This window comes from Vicugna pacos, unplaced genomic scaffold (genome assembly GCF_048564905.1).
Source record: "Vicugna pacos unplaced genomic scaffold, VicPac4 scaffold_21, whole genome shotgun sequence".
NCBI lineage: Eukaryota > Metazoa > Chordata > Mammalia > Artiodactyla > Camelidae > Vicugna > Vicugna pacos.
In genome coordinates, this window is record NW_027328742.1 from 17325395 (window position 1) to 17340524 (window position 15130).

At 50.0% G+C, this 15130-nt stretch overlaps 1 protein-coding gene across 1 annotated transcript in view; it reads left to right on the forward strand.

The window, feature by feature from the left end:
* LOC140694371 (unconventional myosin-XVI-like) overlaps nt 1-15130 on the forward strand; it is a 124995-nt gene that overhangs the window by 34345 nt on the left and 75520 nt on the right. Inside the window, exon 6 of the mRNA XM_072957641.1 lies at nt 5866-5965. Coding sequence (XP_072813742.1) covers nt 5866-5965 — 100 coding nt within the window. The remainder of the gene's footprint in view (nt 1-5865; nt 5966-15130) is intronic.

The window sequence follows — 15130 nt, forward strand, 5'->3', positions numbered from 1 at the left end:
TTTCTAAGATATAATTTTGGCCAAGAAATGTCATGTTGTATGTTTGATCATACGCAGCGAAATCAAAATGCATTGGTGACCAGTGCATTTCTTAGCAGAGTATATTTTTTTTTGCAGCACTTAAAAAATTTTTTTATTGGAGTATAGTTAGTTTACAATGTCATGTCAATTCCTGGTTTACAGCGTAGTGATTCATATTTATATATATATTCCTTTTCATGTTCTTTTTCATTATAAGTTACTGTAACACATTGAATACAGGTCCATGTGCTGTACAGTATAAACTTGTTGTTTACTATTTTCATATACAGTATTTAGTATCTGCAAATCTCGAACTCCCAATTTTAACAGAGTATCTTGCTCGTAATAGGTCCTCAAAGAATATTTGCTGAACAGAATTGAATTTTAAGGGGTTACGGGACTAAAACTTTCACAGCAGAATTTTCCTTGAGAATGGAGGAAATATTCAGCAAACAGAAGCAATTTCAGAGACACCTGAGTTTTTTAAGCATTCACTTGATACACACACCCTGCATCTTCCTAAGGCGACGACTACAATTTCGTGACAGTCAGTTGAGTCACTGCAGTGTTTACCCTGATGTCTACAGTCACTGCATAACCTCTTTTTTTTTCATGTCTAGGACCACAAAGTTCTTCTTAAAAGTAGATGGAAGAACCGCCTTAGACAAGAGAAATGCTGATTTCAGCTCTTCCCTTAGGTTCTGCGTTACATTTCTTAATTGTTAGCATTTCTCTGCTACCTCAGCGTCAATCTGTTCCTCTTAGAATACAGGGACCCCAGAATGAAAATGAGCAGTGGTGTGGTTCTGCCCCTTAGAATCTTGTAAAGTATGGTCATGTCCGTTATCATTTCACTGTCATCTTCTCGATCCTGTGAGTCCACAGGGAGTTGGCGTCCTTGAATCCTTGATGGGGAAGCAGAACTTGACGAGCAGGATATGTGTGCTGCGGTTTTCAGTAGCTGTGGCAGAGCCTGCTGTGGGAGCCCACGCTTACGCGTCAGCAGTTCAGGATGGAGGCTGGTGGTGGGGGAGGCTGGAAGCTGTCAGAGACACGTTCACAAGGCAAATGGAGCATCCAGCCCGGGTTTCAGTTTCAGCCCCAAGAGAACGCCGAGCGTTCAGCCCTGCGACAGCAACAGACCCAGCTTCCTGAGCGGTCAGCAAGTCCTGTCCGGTCGGGCAGGCGGACGCAACGCAGAAGCAGCTGACCGCCGCCAGGCTGCTGGCCCAGGGAGGCAGGGAGCCACGTTCGGGGCTGTCGGCTGGCGCTGGGCCCACTCCTCTTTGAGGAGTTTCTCTGTGCCTCCTCCTCTTCGGTTCTCAGTGGCACTGATGCCTTCCGCTTGTTTATGCGGCATTGGTCCCGGGAAATCACTAAGCTCCCCAGTCTGCTCCAGCTCAGTGAGTGTCAGCTCATCCTCCTGCCTCCTGGGCCTAAGAACTTGGGGTCGTCCTCTCTTCCCCTCACATACACATCCTGGCGCCTGTTGGGTCTGCCTCCAGTCTGGACAGAGTTACAGCCAGTTCCTACCGCTCCCATGGCCTCCCTCCGGGGCTGTGGGCGGGGTCTCCAGATAGCCTCCCCGCCGCCTGCTTGTTCCCTGGGGCCCCTCGCAGCCTGGCAGCTCCGACGATTCTGTGAATGTCAAGTGATGTGACTTGTCTACTCAAACCCTCGCTCCCTCTCCAGGACTCTCAGAGTCACAGCCGAAGTCACTGGAGTCCCCTGCGGGACCCCTGTCCTCACCCCGTGTGGCTGCTTTGTGGATCCGACCCCTCCACCTTCCCTCTCACCTGCCTGCCCCTCCCTGCCTCCAGCAGGCATGCGATGCCCCACCCCGGGCTTCTGCACCTGCTGTGCCCTGGGTTCTGAGCCCTGTTCCCCAGAGAGCGCCACCTCCCTTTCCTCCCCAGCTGACACCCACCGGCCCCAAAACCTTGCCTGCTCTGTGTGTCTCCCTCTCTCTCCTCACATCTGACATCCCTCCTCATCTGCGTGTCTGTCTGTCTCCATCCTAGGCTCTAAGGACCTTAGTCTGTTTCATTCCTCCCGCATTCCCGGTGGATATTTTGTGCTCAGTCAGCATTAGTTGATGGATGGAATGAGCCCAATGAATGAGCCACAGGACCTTGATTCTGGACGTGGACCAGATCCCAGTCATGCCCCTCATCCAAACCAGGATGAGACAAGAGGGGGTCTGCTGGAGGAGTTAACACTGACTTCTTACCATCGGCTGGCTGATCTGGGACGCAGGGCAGGTGTCAGCCTGGTGTAGGGACCTCCAGTGGGCCCAGGTGGCCTCCTCTTGGACCATGGAGGCCAGGAGGGTGGAGGAATGAGACCTCCGTCTCCAATCCCACCCGTGCTCGGGACATACGTGCAGCGCCGGGCTCAGGCTGGTTACCACCGTGAGGTTTCAGTGCGGTCGTGTGTCAGTGCAGTGATAGACCAGTGACACCGCGGATAGATGCCACTCACATCCCCAAAGGCAGATGTTTTTAATTACACTGAGACAGAGTACCTTGCCCTGCCTGAGATGACGTTTTTGTCTTTTCAGTTGAAATGTCAGAATTATACCATTTTAGGTGTCAAAAGAACAATATAAAATGGGGGGGGGAGCCCCAAGCATTCAGATTTTTATTCTGACTTGTTAATGCTGTACCGTATTCAGATACTTGAATTATGTCAGCTCAGTTCTCAGTGATAATTAGCCAAGTTCCAGAATGAGACGATTATAAAAGAATAAAGAGATCATTTGAGTGATTTCACTTCATTGTGTGACTCTGGGCAAATGGTAGAAACGCGCTGATTTTCCTGACTGCCTGAATGAGCCTGTGTCATTATGAGTTCTAGTTCGCTGCTGAGGAGGGGCCCAGTCACCCAGAGGTCAGGGCCCGAGTGTGTCCTCTCTGCCTGTCCCGTCTGCCGGGGGTGACCGTCGGGTTTGCCGGGTTGGTCTTTCACGCCGTCTCATCCTGTTTTCACTCTGGAGCCACGTGGGGCCGGGGGCTCCCTCCGTCCTGCCGAGACTGCCGCAGTGCTGCTGGAGACGTTGCCCTGGAGTCGGGTGGCCCCGGGTTCGAGTCCAGCTCAACCACTGCAGCCGTCCGTGTCAGGCTCCTAGGGCTGCCCTCACGAGGCACCCCAAACTGGGGGAGCTTCCAGCAAAGGAAACGGGCTCTCTCACAGTTCTAGAGGCCAGAAATCCAAAACCAGGGTGTCACCAGGGCCACACCCCTCTGAGGCTGGGTGGAACCCTGCCTGGCCTCTTCCCAGCTACAGGTGGTGGCCAGCAATCCATGCACCCGTGTCACTCCAATCTCTGCACCTGCATCTCTCCAGTCTCTGCCTCCCCATGTGTCTCTGTCTGTACGTGGCGTTTCCTCTTCTTATAAGGACACTTGTCCTGCTGGTTTGGGGCCCACCCTAATGACCTCATCTTAACTGCATTACATCTTCCAGGACTCTGTTTCCAAACAAGGTCACACTCACTTATGCTTTGGGGGAGAGACGCAGTTCCACGTCATCTCTGTGTGAACTTGGGCAGGTGACTTCACTTCTGTGACGACCAGCTCTCTCACTATCAGAAGAGATCCTCTGGACCCCCTGCGTCCTCCAGGAATGATGCAACGTGACCTATGAAAATACCCTTGCCCTCATTCAGTGCTCAGAAGATGTCACCCCATCCTCCACTCCCCCAGCCCAGTCCTCGGCCTTTCATCATTTTATCACACTTTCCCCATACACAGGCAAGCTAGCAGGTGCAAAGATGGCCCCGTATCCTTGGGAACCTCACACACTCTGAGGACGGATAAGAATTAAACTCATGTTCGTAATGCAGCATCTGACTTGTGTCCTGTCCTGAGAAGCACACCGGGGCAGGACTGAGAGGGGAGAATTACCCACCAGGTGTCTTGCCTAGGGCCTTGTGGGAAATTTGCTGTGGAGTTGGAAGCTGAAGCTGGGTTTGGATCCCCAGTCCAGTTTCTTTCCAATTCAGACACATTGTGCAGTTATCAGTTACTGCCATTGAACCCCTCTGACGTTACAGTGCATCATCCCGGCTTGCCCAGTGATGCTCCGATGTGAAGCACCAGCATCTCCTTGGGGTGCTCACAACCTTTCAGGTGGTCCCTCCACTGCCCTTGGCACACCTTACTCCTAGTTCTCGTCCACACCCACACTCCATTATACCCTCTTCCTCTGCTCTGTTCCACCCCGGTAATACCCTTTCTCCTCTGCAGCAACCACAGTAGAACCAGTTAAAAAAGAAAACAAAAAAAAATGCCAACTTACGTGCCTGCTGGGTAGAAAACCACATTCTTGCTTTTTATCAAAAAAAAAAAAATCACTGAACACTTCCATCATCCGCAGATCGTTTCAGACCATTCCGTGTGATCAAAATGACGAACAAGGGTTTTCACAGCCTTGCCTCTGGCACGACAATTTCACGTTCTGCCTCCGGAGCTGACTATTTTACTCCTTCCTGCACCCTGACCTGATAACATGAGCAAAAATCTGTGTATGAGAAGGAAGGGAGGTTGCTGATGCTGGTGTATTTATTTTGTCCAACTCATGGCTGGTGAGATTCTGACAATTCTCAATCCAGGACAGATAACAGAGTGAGTTTTCGGTGGCGATGCTAAAAGGATTTTAGAGAAGGAATGAATGTCTACTGCTGAAAAAGTCAAATGAGTCTATTTTCTCCGTATTTATGGGACATGCCAGACCCACGGTTCCCGCTGCACTGCCCTGTGCTGGGCACCTCATTTCACCACTGCTCTTGTAGAAATGAAGGAGCGGTATGTCCGCGGGGGATGTGCCCGTCCTCCCAGCACCCGGTGGGCAGAGAGTGGAGGCAACACACCTCCTTCCTTAGTGGCCCTCGGGAAACAAAGGACTCGTTTTAGAAGATGCCAGGTTTGCTGCAACAATCTTAGATGAAAAGCTGAGACTTATCCAGAAAATAACAGAAAACTTCGGTGGTTTAATTTTTGGCACTGAGTTCCCAGGGCAGCCCAGAGTGAGGACCATAAACACACAGCGCAACCAGGACCAGCAACCCAGCACTTCCTCCTTTCTCCTGTCTCTCTCCTCCCCCTCCTCCCCCTCCCCCCTCCCCCTTCCTCTAACCAACGCAGTTTTGCTTACAGGTTGTGTTAGATGCGCTAAGTGCAAAGGGAAATTTCACAAAGATTTTTTTAATGGATCACATAATTTTGAAAGGCATTTTTTTAGAAACCCAGAAGAAACCTTTGCATAGCCATGAATTTCAGCCAGGGAGTGAAATGTAATTATTCAGAGGAACCTTCCCAAAACTAGAATGTCCTACTGAAAGATTTAAAATACTCAAAATCTACTCTGTAGGGGAGGAGCTACTCTGTCTCCCACCGACACACCCTTGTGGGCGTTTGGGGCACCCCTTTACTGCAGATTCTAACTACGTCTAGACTCACTCTCAAACGCTAATAAAGAAAGTGGGAACACCTTAAAAGGTGTGGTTCAAGAGTATTCTAAAAATTTAAATGAAAACTAATTGGTTTTCCTTCTCATCAGACTTTCTTTCGATAATTTGCATCACTCTGTGGTCACACTAAGCACACATGAAAGGACTGAAAAATACATTGGACTCCCTTTTGTAATCATTTTCCATGTGAAGCCTAAGGGCTGCCTCACAGCTGTCCAATGTGAAACGCACAATGAACGGAGTTTGAGGGGCTCACGGGGCACGGTCCAAAGGGGAGAGAACTGAAGAGACAGGGTAACAAAGGCATCCTGTTGAAGACAATCATTTTCTTGGCCGATCCAGTCACTGCTTTCCTGTCCCCGCGCTCTCTGCAGGTATAAGCCGGTGGCCGAGACCCTCCCAGGCGCCGAGATGCTGTCCCCCGAGGAGAGATGCCGGCTCGCCCTCCAGCGGTGCAAGTTACAAGGCTGGCAGGTTGGTGACCCCCGAGCTCCTCCCAGAGCAGTTTAGGGTTTTCTGTGTGTGGGCTGAGTCATCGCAGGGAACCAGCAGAGTCTCACCTGAAGAAAACAGTCGCTGTGATGTGTTGGGCAAGGCGAGATGCTCATGCACTCCTGGTAACACAGCAGTCCTTCTGATTCGCTGGTCTCAGCAGCAAACACAGGGACCCAGGGGCTCTGTTTAGGGCGGGGGCTCTAAAGCCCCTCCGTTTGCCCCCATCTTAGACCCCCACGATGACACTGAGGCTTTCTGGACTGTCTCAAAGGTAGCAGAAGTCAGAGGAGTCAAGTCAGGGGACCGAGCCTTGGTTCCTTGGCTCTTCCGGGAGTCCTCCGAGTTTTCTGTAAGACCCGGGCCTCCCAGGCGCCCCAGGTCCTGTTTGGGCTCCTTTGTCCTGTTTCTCTTTGCCCTGCTTCTCACCCACCGCGCACTGGAAGTGTCACTGCCCCTCCAACCTCAGTCAATGGCCAGAGCTCCCTAACTGTAAATGTCTGACTGCGATCCGTCACCCTTGTGGCTGGTGGGGTCGCCAGGCTTCCAGGAGGACGGAGTCACAGGAGACTGAATAGCGGGGGACGCCTCCCCGGAAACACGAGGGCTCAGTCAGTCCGGACTTGGTTTAATCCCTTAAGAACCTAGAATGCCGGTGTGACCAGTGTGAGGAAGGGGAATTTGAAACGTAAAAGAACCAAGAAGGAAATGTCAGCACAGCCTGGGAAATGGACGACCATCCACGACACGAGAGATCACTGGAAGCTTCGAGCTCTGGAGCATCTGAAAGCACACAGGTGGCGAAGAGCGTGGTGCTCATGGCTTTGGCAAAGCGTCACAATTACTAGAAAGCAGACATAAATCTCAGTTTTTTAAAACGTAATAATGAGACGGCATCTACAAGTGAAAAGGCTGGTAACTGACGAGGCCAAAAACAAGTGCCACACTTCAGACATGACGTCAGCAGGAGGCTCTGAATTACCGATGTGTCTGAAAGTGGTCCAGGGGAGGCAGAGCAGGGGGAGTATCCGGAGTGACACTGACGCCCGCATCCGTCTATGACGAGGAACTAAGAACCTACAATTTTAGCATCGATGAGTCATGGTTTAACTGTCTGTGCCGCCCAGTCTCTGCCTTTATTACCTTTTCCCTTGTTCTTTCCTTTTTTTTTTTAAACTAATAATGGAGCTGAACTTTAAATAGCGGTCTGAAGGAGGGCGCTCACAGTCTGTAACAGTCATGGTTGCACATCCGTGCCAAAGGACTGGATAAAAAAGGAGGAGGAAGGAGGAATCACTAGCAGAGGATGATGTCAGCACACTGCTCTGGAGTCGGTGGCATAGGATGTGGGGTTCTAGAACGCAGTCGTTCGACAAGCCGAAGGCAGCTGAAGTCATTTTAACTGAGTCACTGTCGGAACTTTTAAGTCAGTATTCGAAGAGTTGTGGTTCGTGAATATATATAACACTAAGATTTTCTCAGTGCATTTTCTTCTTTAGAAAATACTCACAGACAAGAAAGATTTATCAAACGCTGAGAAAGAAGCTTGAGTTGTCAAGGAAAAGTGAGGGGCTCTGGAACAATTCTTCCACTAAAAGAATGCCTGGCGGTAGCCACAGTGCCTGGCCGCCCGTCAGTCCCCCGACTCACCTGTGCAGGGTGCGGGGTCAGACGTGGGGGGGCTGGGAGGCAAAGCAGTGCACCTCACAGCCTCCATGCCGCCCGCGTGCCTGTGTGCGCGAGGTCCCTTGAAGTTGCAGCTGAGGACGGTGTTACACTGAAACACACATGGGGACTGAAAAAGTGCATCAAAATAAGAATTGGGGAAGAGCTCCCATTTCATTACACTAATTCATTTTCCCTCCCTTTTTCCCTCCCCAAAGGAGGCAAAAAATACGAGACAAAGTGAAAAAAAAGAAAAGTCTTCATTTTGATGATAGTGTTTGCTTACACGATCGATACTGAGTAGTCAGGAAAACCTGCTTTCTCCAGCTTCTTTCTTCAGCTTCTTCAAGATGAAACCTTTCATGTCCTTTATGCTATAAGACAAATCATTGGCTTCATGGAAATACAGCTTATTCATATTTCATTTTTGTGCTAGTCAGACGGCAAATGAATTTTTAAAAAACCATTTATTTCTGACCCAGAAAAGCCAGACTCCTTTGTTTCAAAAGCAAAGCTACTCTGTGAAATGGGTTGAAAGTTGCAGAAAGAGTTGCCACCCCTCCTGTGGGAGGGTCCTCAGGACAAGGAGGAGATGGGAGCTATGTGAAGCAGGAGCAAGGTCCTGGTGGATGGTCCTCCGACGCGCAGCGTGGTTCTCAGACTGCCAAGAGGCACAATGCACGTTTCTGTGAAGCAGCCAGTGTTCATCCTTTGACTCTGAATGGTTCGCACAAGATGGATTTGAATTCTTTTCCATAGTTTTTAGGAGCCTTGCCAGAACCTACAGAGCTTGGAGTCACCTTTTGCTGTGTGAATCTGCATAGATTGTTAGCTCGAAATTCAGTTCCCTTTCCTAAAAATGGGGTCCGTTCACTGTGGCCCTGACGGGCCTTGGAGATCTCTGGAGGCTGCTTTCTCCCTCCTGGGCGCCGATCAGAGCCAGCACAGGGAGCCTCCGATCGTCAGCGCCAGGGTTCCAGCTCTATCTTCCTTGTTCTTTCACAGGTTATAGCAATTCTGTACGTGGAGGAGAACATTGGGGTTTCCTCCTGCTTCCGATGAGGCTGGGGACCTCCTCCCTCCAGTGCTGTGCACGTGTTTAATGGTCCACGCGAGCTGTCTGTTTATGTGGTCATGGGTTTCAGTCAGTGCGTGAAGCTCTGCAATTTCCAATATCTCATAAATGATGATTCTTTTCATCCTTGGAATCTGTTACAACTATTCAGAGGGTTTTTTTTTTTTTTGCTTTATTCAAGTTAAACCTAATGACAACTCCATGTGGAAAAAGCAAGGTGGACAGGTGAGCAGTAATGACCTCATTTCAGGTGTAAGAAAATAGAATCTTAGAGATCAGCCTATCATTGGAAATACGCCGTGTGGCTAACACTTCTCTTTGGCGGGAAGGCCACTGTGCTGAGACCGGACCTCGTCTCCTGCACTGTGTTCTCCCCAACACCTCGCCTCGACCTGCATTCTTTCGCGTGGCTGTCCTCGGAAGTCCTCCCGCGTGGCTGTCCTCGGAAGTCCTTCCGCTCAGACTGCAGGGTTTGAAGGGCCGAGGTCACGCATCATGAGCTTTGATCAAAGGCACGGGCAGGCTCCCCCGTGAGCTGGAGCAGATTGCTTCCCGTCGCTACTGTCTTCTGTGTGTTTCTGATGCCCCTGTAGACCGAGGGGAAACCAGCTGGCCGCTTCCCGGCTGGCTGATTCTGGCTGGAATCTTTCCTACTCAGATGGTCAGCCCACCGACCCTTAAAGAGCCGGGGCTCTCAGAGGCTAGGTCCTGACTGCCTCTTGCAAAGAAAAGAAGGTGGAGGAAAGGGAGGAAAGGAAGGAGAGGAGGTGGGATCTAGGGAGGAGATGTTTGACTTTGTTCAGTGTTTACAGTCAGTTCTACTCTGAGAGCCGAGACTTAGGTGCTCCGGGCGTCCAGAGGGAACAGGAGGGGTGGCGATGGCTCACGGTGGAGATGTGCGTCTGGGGGATGCTGGCCCTGGGGTCCCGGCTTGGGTGAAGGCAGGTCAAGAACGGTCACCCTAGACCATTCGGCAGAGCCCCTCCTCGGCTGGCAGCCCCCCCCCGCTGGCAGGCCCCCGGCTTTGCCACAGCCTCGCCCCCGCGCTGCCCTCTGCTTGCTCTCACTGCTGACATTGTGCCTCTGACAGAGTTGCCGCCTGTGTCTCCTCCAGCGGTGACAAGCTCATGGCAGGAGGCTGCGTCTGCCCAGTTTCCTGCTCTTTCCCCAGCAGGGGACAGAAGGATGTACAGCAGACGCTCAGTATATGTTTGCCAGGCCAGCAAATCAGTCTTTATCAATGAAAAACCACCAAGCTACTACATACTTTGTATGGATATGCAGACCTGTGTGAACTCTTTTTTATCTGGAGTAAGTCACAAACACCTAACAGTGCTGATACCTGGCGAATGGTGTTCAGATGAGAGTCAAATGGAATTTGAGTTTATATCTGTGTTTAGGAGGTAAATGCATGTGTGCCTTCCTTCTGTAATTAAAAATGACTTCTAAAATATGTAGTAGCCACTACATAAACACAGTTTAAGTGGGATATGGTATAGGGTCAAATTAATTATTTTAAACATTTATGAGGAAACTGTACATCACACTGCCTGAGCTTCCCTGAAGCATTTTGGTTTCCAAATAACAGTTCACCTGTGGTGCATTTCACACCACCGCCCTTACTTCTCAAAGGAATCTGCACACGACTCGAACCAGTAACCACACATTTCGGCAAACTCACTCGTGCCCTCGCTCCCTTTGCCACGTCTCCACTTTGCCGTGAGGTGGTTTCATTTCGAGGCAAAGTGAATAAAGCATGATGTAGTGATGGCTGGGAAGGCATCCTGCTCGGTGGTGACTTGTTCCTGTTCACAACGAAATGGCACACTTCGAAAATACAGTGGACTAGTCAGAGCTGTGTCCTCATTTCAGGGCAGAATTTAAGTAAGTTGTTCTAAAAGGAATAGCAGGTCCTTGAAACGCTCTGAGTGGACTCTGCGTGCCTTCCGGGACTGTGTTCCTTCTCACCAGATGTATTTTTCTTTATGAAACAAAGAGTCTATTAATTACTTCGTTTGTGGGAAAAAAATCCAAGTAGTCTGAAAACAAGTTAAATTAAGCCACTGGTTATTAACCTTCTGCTATTTGAGGCTTTCTGAATTATTCGGGTATTTATTTCTCTAAATAGGTACATTTTTAGTTTAGTCCTGCATTAAGGTACGTTTGAAAATAACCCCTGCAGACTCTGTACATGCTTTTATTGACGTGCAATTGATTTACAACTGCGTTAGTTTCCAGGTGCAGCACAGGGATTTGGTCATATATACATGCATCCTTTTTCCTATTCTTTTCCGTTATAGGTTATTACAAGCTGTTGAATATGGTTCCCTGTGTTCTACAGTAGGACCTTGTTGTTTATCTATTTGCACAGAGAAGTGTGTATCTGCTCATCGCAGATGCCTAATTTATCCCTCCCCACTTTCCCTTTGGTGACCACACATTTAATAAGCTTTTTCTGCCCTGATTTCCCCTAAGCCATGGAACAGTGACTGGCAGGCATTTAGGCCCGTGTGGAACATGCTTGTTTTGCAATGTTATGTCATTTATGTGAAGGGAAAGCTTTTGAAACTAATTCTAAGTGGAAAAGTAAATGGTAGAATCTGATTTTCACACGTTTTATAAGAATCAGCTGGCTATAGGAGGATTTCTTCTGTGGAGTTATTCGAATGCTATATTCACGGTAGAGCCATCTGGAGGGCTGACGAGCAGAGAAACAAATCTGCCGGAGCCGGTTCCCGCAACGGTGCCCGGGGACCGCTCCCACCCCGGCACCGGCCGGCCAGGGAGGAGCCAGGGCTGCGGGGCGGGCGGCCCCACCCAGCAAGGCTTTCACAGCAGAACGGTTCACTGTCTTTCCAGACAGGTTTCTAGAACTGTAGGGGTGGAGGCAGCTTTGTGGACAAAGAAGAGTGTCCTTGGGCCCTCGAAGCAGGTGTTCATGACCCCTGTTCCAGGACCTCCTGGAAGGAGAAGTTTAGATGATAACCTTAGCAAGAGTCACGTATCCTTTAACACTGCAAGGATGGGGAGTCAGACGCAGGAAGGCTTCCGGTGACTCATCCAGGATGCTACAGGCAGGAAGTGAGAAATGAAATTAGAACTTTAACTGTATCTCAGCTACCCACGGGATAGGGGTATGATGCTGAGTACTGTGTGTGTGTGTATGTGTGAGAGAGAGAGAGAGAGAGAGAGAGAGGGAGAAAGGGAGACAGACTCTGAGAGAGATAACCAAAGACAAAGTCCAAATTTAATGAAATTTATTTTTCCTGTTTGTGTTTATTCATTCACAAAAAGTAATTGCAATAATTATTTTCTTTATCATCATCCTCTAATGTCATTTTCAATTCGATTTCGTTGCTGGTCTTTGAAGGATTCACTCCTCCAGTGCAGAGAATTGCAAGATTAAGATTTTACCATAACATTAAATAAAATCAGTTGGATGAAGGATTTATTATTTCATTAATCTAAAATAGTCCAGTAGGGAAAAGATAATAAAAGTAAGAGCAAGAAACTGTTAAAGTTTGAAGCACCCGCCACTTTCTGTACATTTTCCAGGACAAGACAATTGTATTAGGGCCGTTGGTGCTTATTAGTACAATAAATTAATGGTTTATAGGCTTTGTTTTATTACTCAAGGAGCACTTCGTAAATCAACTGGAAGGTGCAAGCTAGAAAAGAGTCTGTGAAATTACTCCTTTTCTCATACTCCTCCTCTTTCTCTGGCATTATTAATGTTGAAAATAATAAAAATTAGCAATCTGAGAGTATCTCTTGGTACTGTGGGCATGATATCCAGGAATTGCTATATATATACTTATATTTATTTCCTTTTTTCTCTTGTACTAAAGACATATATACACACAGATGTATGAATATAACTTTGTACTAAAAGCACTCCATCTTCATAAGAAACTTGAAAAATAGAGAAAATTAAAGAAGAAAATATAGATCACCCATAATTGAACTACCTAGAGACAGTAGTACTCCAAATGCTCACTCAGTTTTTAAAAAGAACATTTCAGATGTTTGATTCTTGGAAAGCATGTCTCTTTCCCTTTCACCATGAATTTTATTGAGGACAAACAGGACTTCTCTTTTTTCCTTATATATTGTCACACATGTGTGTGTGTTTCACTCTTACTTCCCCTGGGTCTGGGTCATAATAGACACTCAACCAGTGTTTGTTGAATGAATGAATGAACCGACTTCCCACCTGTTACCACACGTTCCTTAGGGACCCACAGTCAAGTCCTGCTGATATGTGTGATGGTTTCTTTTTTAAAGCAATTTTGTGTTTTCCCTCTCAGCTTCATTGAACAAAAGGCCGAGTGTAATATGGCACTCAACAATTGTGATGTGAAAACTGCCTACTCTTAATCCAAATTTCATGCCTTAGAAATCAGTCTGCCTTCCTCCGATTCCAGGTCTGTTGATTGAGCAAGTCAGTAAACGTGTGTTGAGCCCCGTTTTTGTCCTGAAGTCACACGAGGCAGTTGTAAGGGGACGGTAAGGAAGAACGCTGTGTCCCCCAGCACAGGCCTTAGGTCTAGTCAGGGGGTGGGGGTGGGGGTGGGGGGGGCCATAAGTAGTAAACGGATAGTTACAGGTTAGGTTCCTGTAATCCCTCACCTGGAGGGGACCACCGCAGACCCCGTGATGGCCAATCACAGTGTCCCTAGTTCAGGTGGCAGTGATCATAACGGGTGTCTCCAAACCCGACAGGCTCTGGCTGAGCTCTGAGGGCAAGAAGGAGCCAGTGACATGATGGGGCAGGATGCAGGACTGGGGTGGGAGCAGGGAGTGCCAGACCCAAGGGGGAGGCTGCCCGGGAGAGCTGAGGGGGGCAGGATGGTGGAGCCCTGGGCTCCGGTGAGAAGGGGAGAGAGGACGCCGTAGGGCAGTGTTCTTCGACCTTTGTCATCTCACCGTCACCCTCCTCCACCCAGAGAGAGAAATAAGTCAGAGAATACTCCTGGGAGACAAAAAGATTCTTAGCTGTCACAGTGGCTGGTGGCCCTTCAGTGAACAGCCTTCCTGGACAACCTGGCCTCTCAACAGCCACTGGGGGGGTGGCGGCCACGTCCGGGCCGAATCCAGCTCCACCTCTTGTTCGCCGTCTAGTCTTCGTGTGCTCACTCAGCAAGCCCTCACAGTCATGTGCCACGAACCCTGTTGCTAAGGGGCTTTTTGCGCATCAGGAACCAACTTCACCCTCTGGGCAGAGTCTCCCGGCTGAGATGGGTTCTCAGAGGGACGCAGGGGCCAGAGCCCGCGGGACGTGTGCAAGCAAAGCGCAGTGTTCTACTTCAAGTTCAACCTGAAGCCATCAGTAGGGCGGCAGGAGGGTGTCAGCGTGATCTGATTTATGCTTGAAACATGAAAAAATGCACTGTTGGAACACAAGACCAGAGCCGGGAAGCAAGGCAGCGAACCTCACGGAGGAGTAGCCCAGGTGAGGGGGCGCAGCGTGGGCAGGGCAGGGGCCGCTGGGGCCGCTGGGGGTGGCCGGGACCCTCCCGCTCGGCCCGTCGGGTGGCTCGCCCGCTGGCTGAGACCGGGCCGTGCTCCGGCCCCCCCTCACGAGAGCGAGCCTGGCGGCCAGAGGCGCGCGGGACGCTCGGGGCTGGGAGGGGCTGGGAGGGGCCCGGCCCCCGGGGAGGAGAGCGCGCGAGCCGGTTCGGCCGGATTACGGGGCGCGGCGCACAGCAGCCGCGGACACGCCACGGAGCAAACGTTTGGGGAATTAGGAAAGCGAGGTTTTTTAAAAAATATCTACACGCACTCTTAAGGATGAGCCATGTAAGACCAGATGCCCGGGCGAAGGGCCGGGAGCCTTCCCCTTCCCGGGGCAGCAGGCGCCGAGGGCTGCGCGCCCCCAGCGCGCCCCCAGCCCGGCGGGCGCGGCGCCGCCTCTGCTGCTGCTCACGCGTCACACACGCTCCGTGCGGCAGGTGACCGTCGTCCGCACCACTGAGGCCGTTTTGTTAGAAAGACAGACTGAAGGTGCTTCGTGCTCACCCCTGCGGCGTCCTCTGAGCTTTCGGGGCCAAGCGGCCTCGTTAGGGTTTGGCTTTGGCTGCTTCTCACAGTGGGTCACTCTGGGAGGAGGACAGGGGCTTTCTCTTTTAAGCGTTCTTGACCACACTGATACGATTCCCGTAATAAAGTGACACGCAGGCGCCCATAGTGAGTAATTCACTGCTACGCTCAAAATAGTAGTTTCATTCCTCAGTGCTTGCTGTACAGGTCAGACCACTCTAGGTGAGAGTAATTAATTTTTCTTAACCTGTAATTATATGTAATTCGAACCAAACCACCTCCTTCAAATACCAGAAGATACAGCGCTCTGCTAGATGCGTGTGGCTGTAATTATCTTTTCTGTGCTGAAGCTAAACTTCAAGAATAGT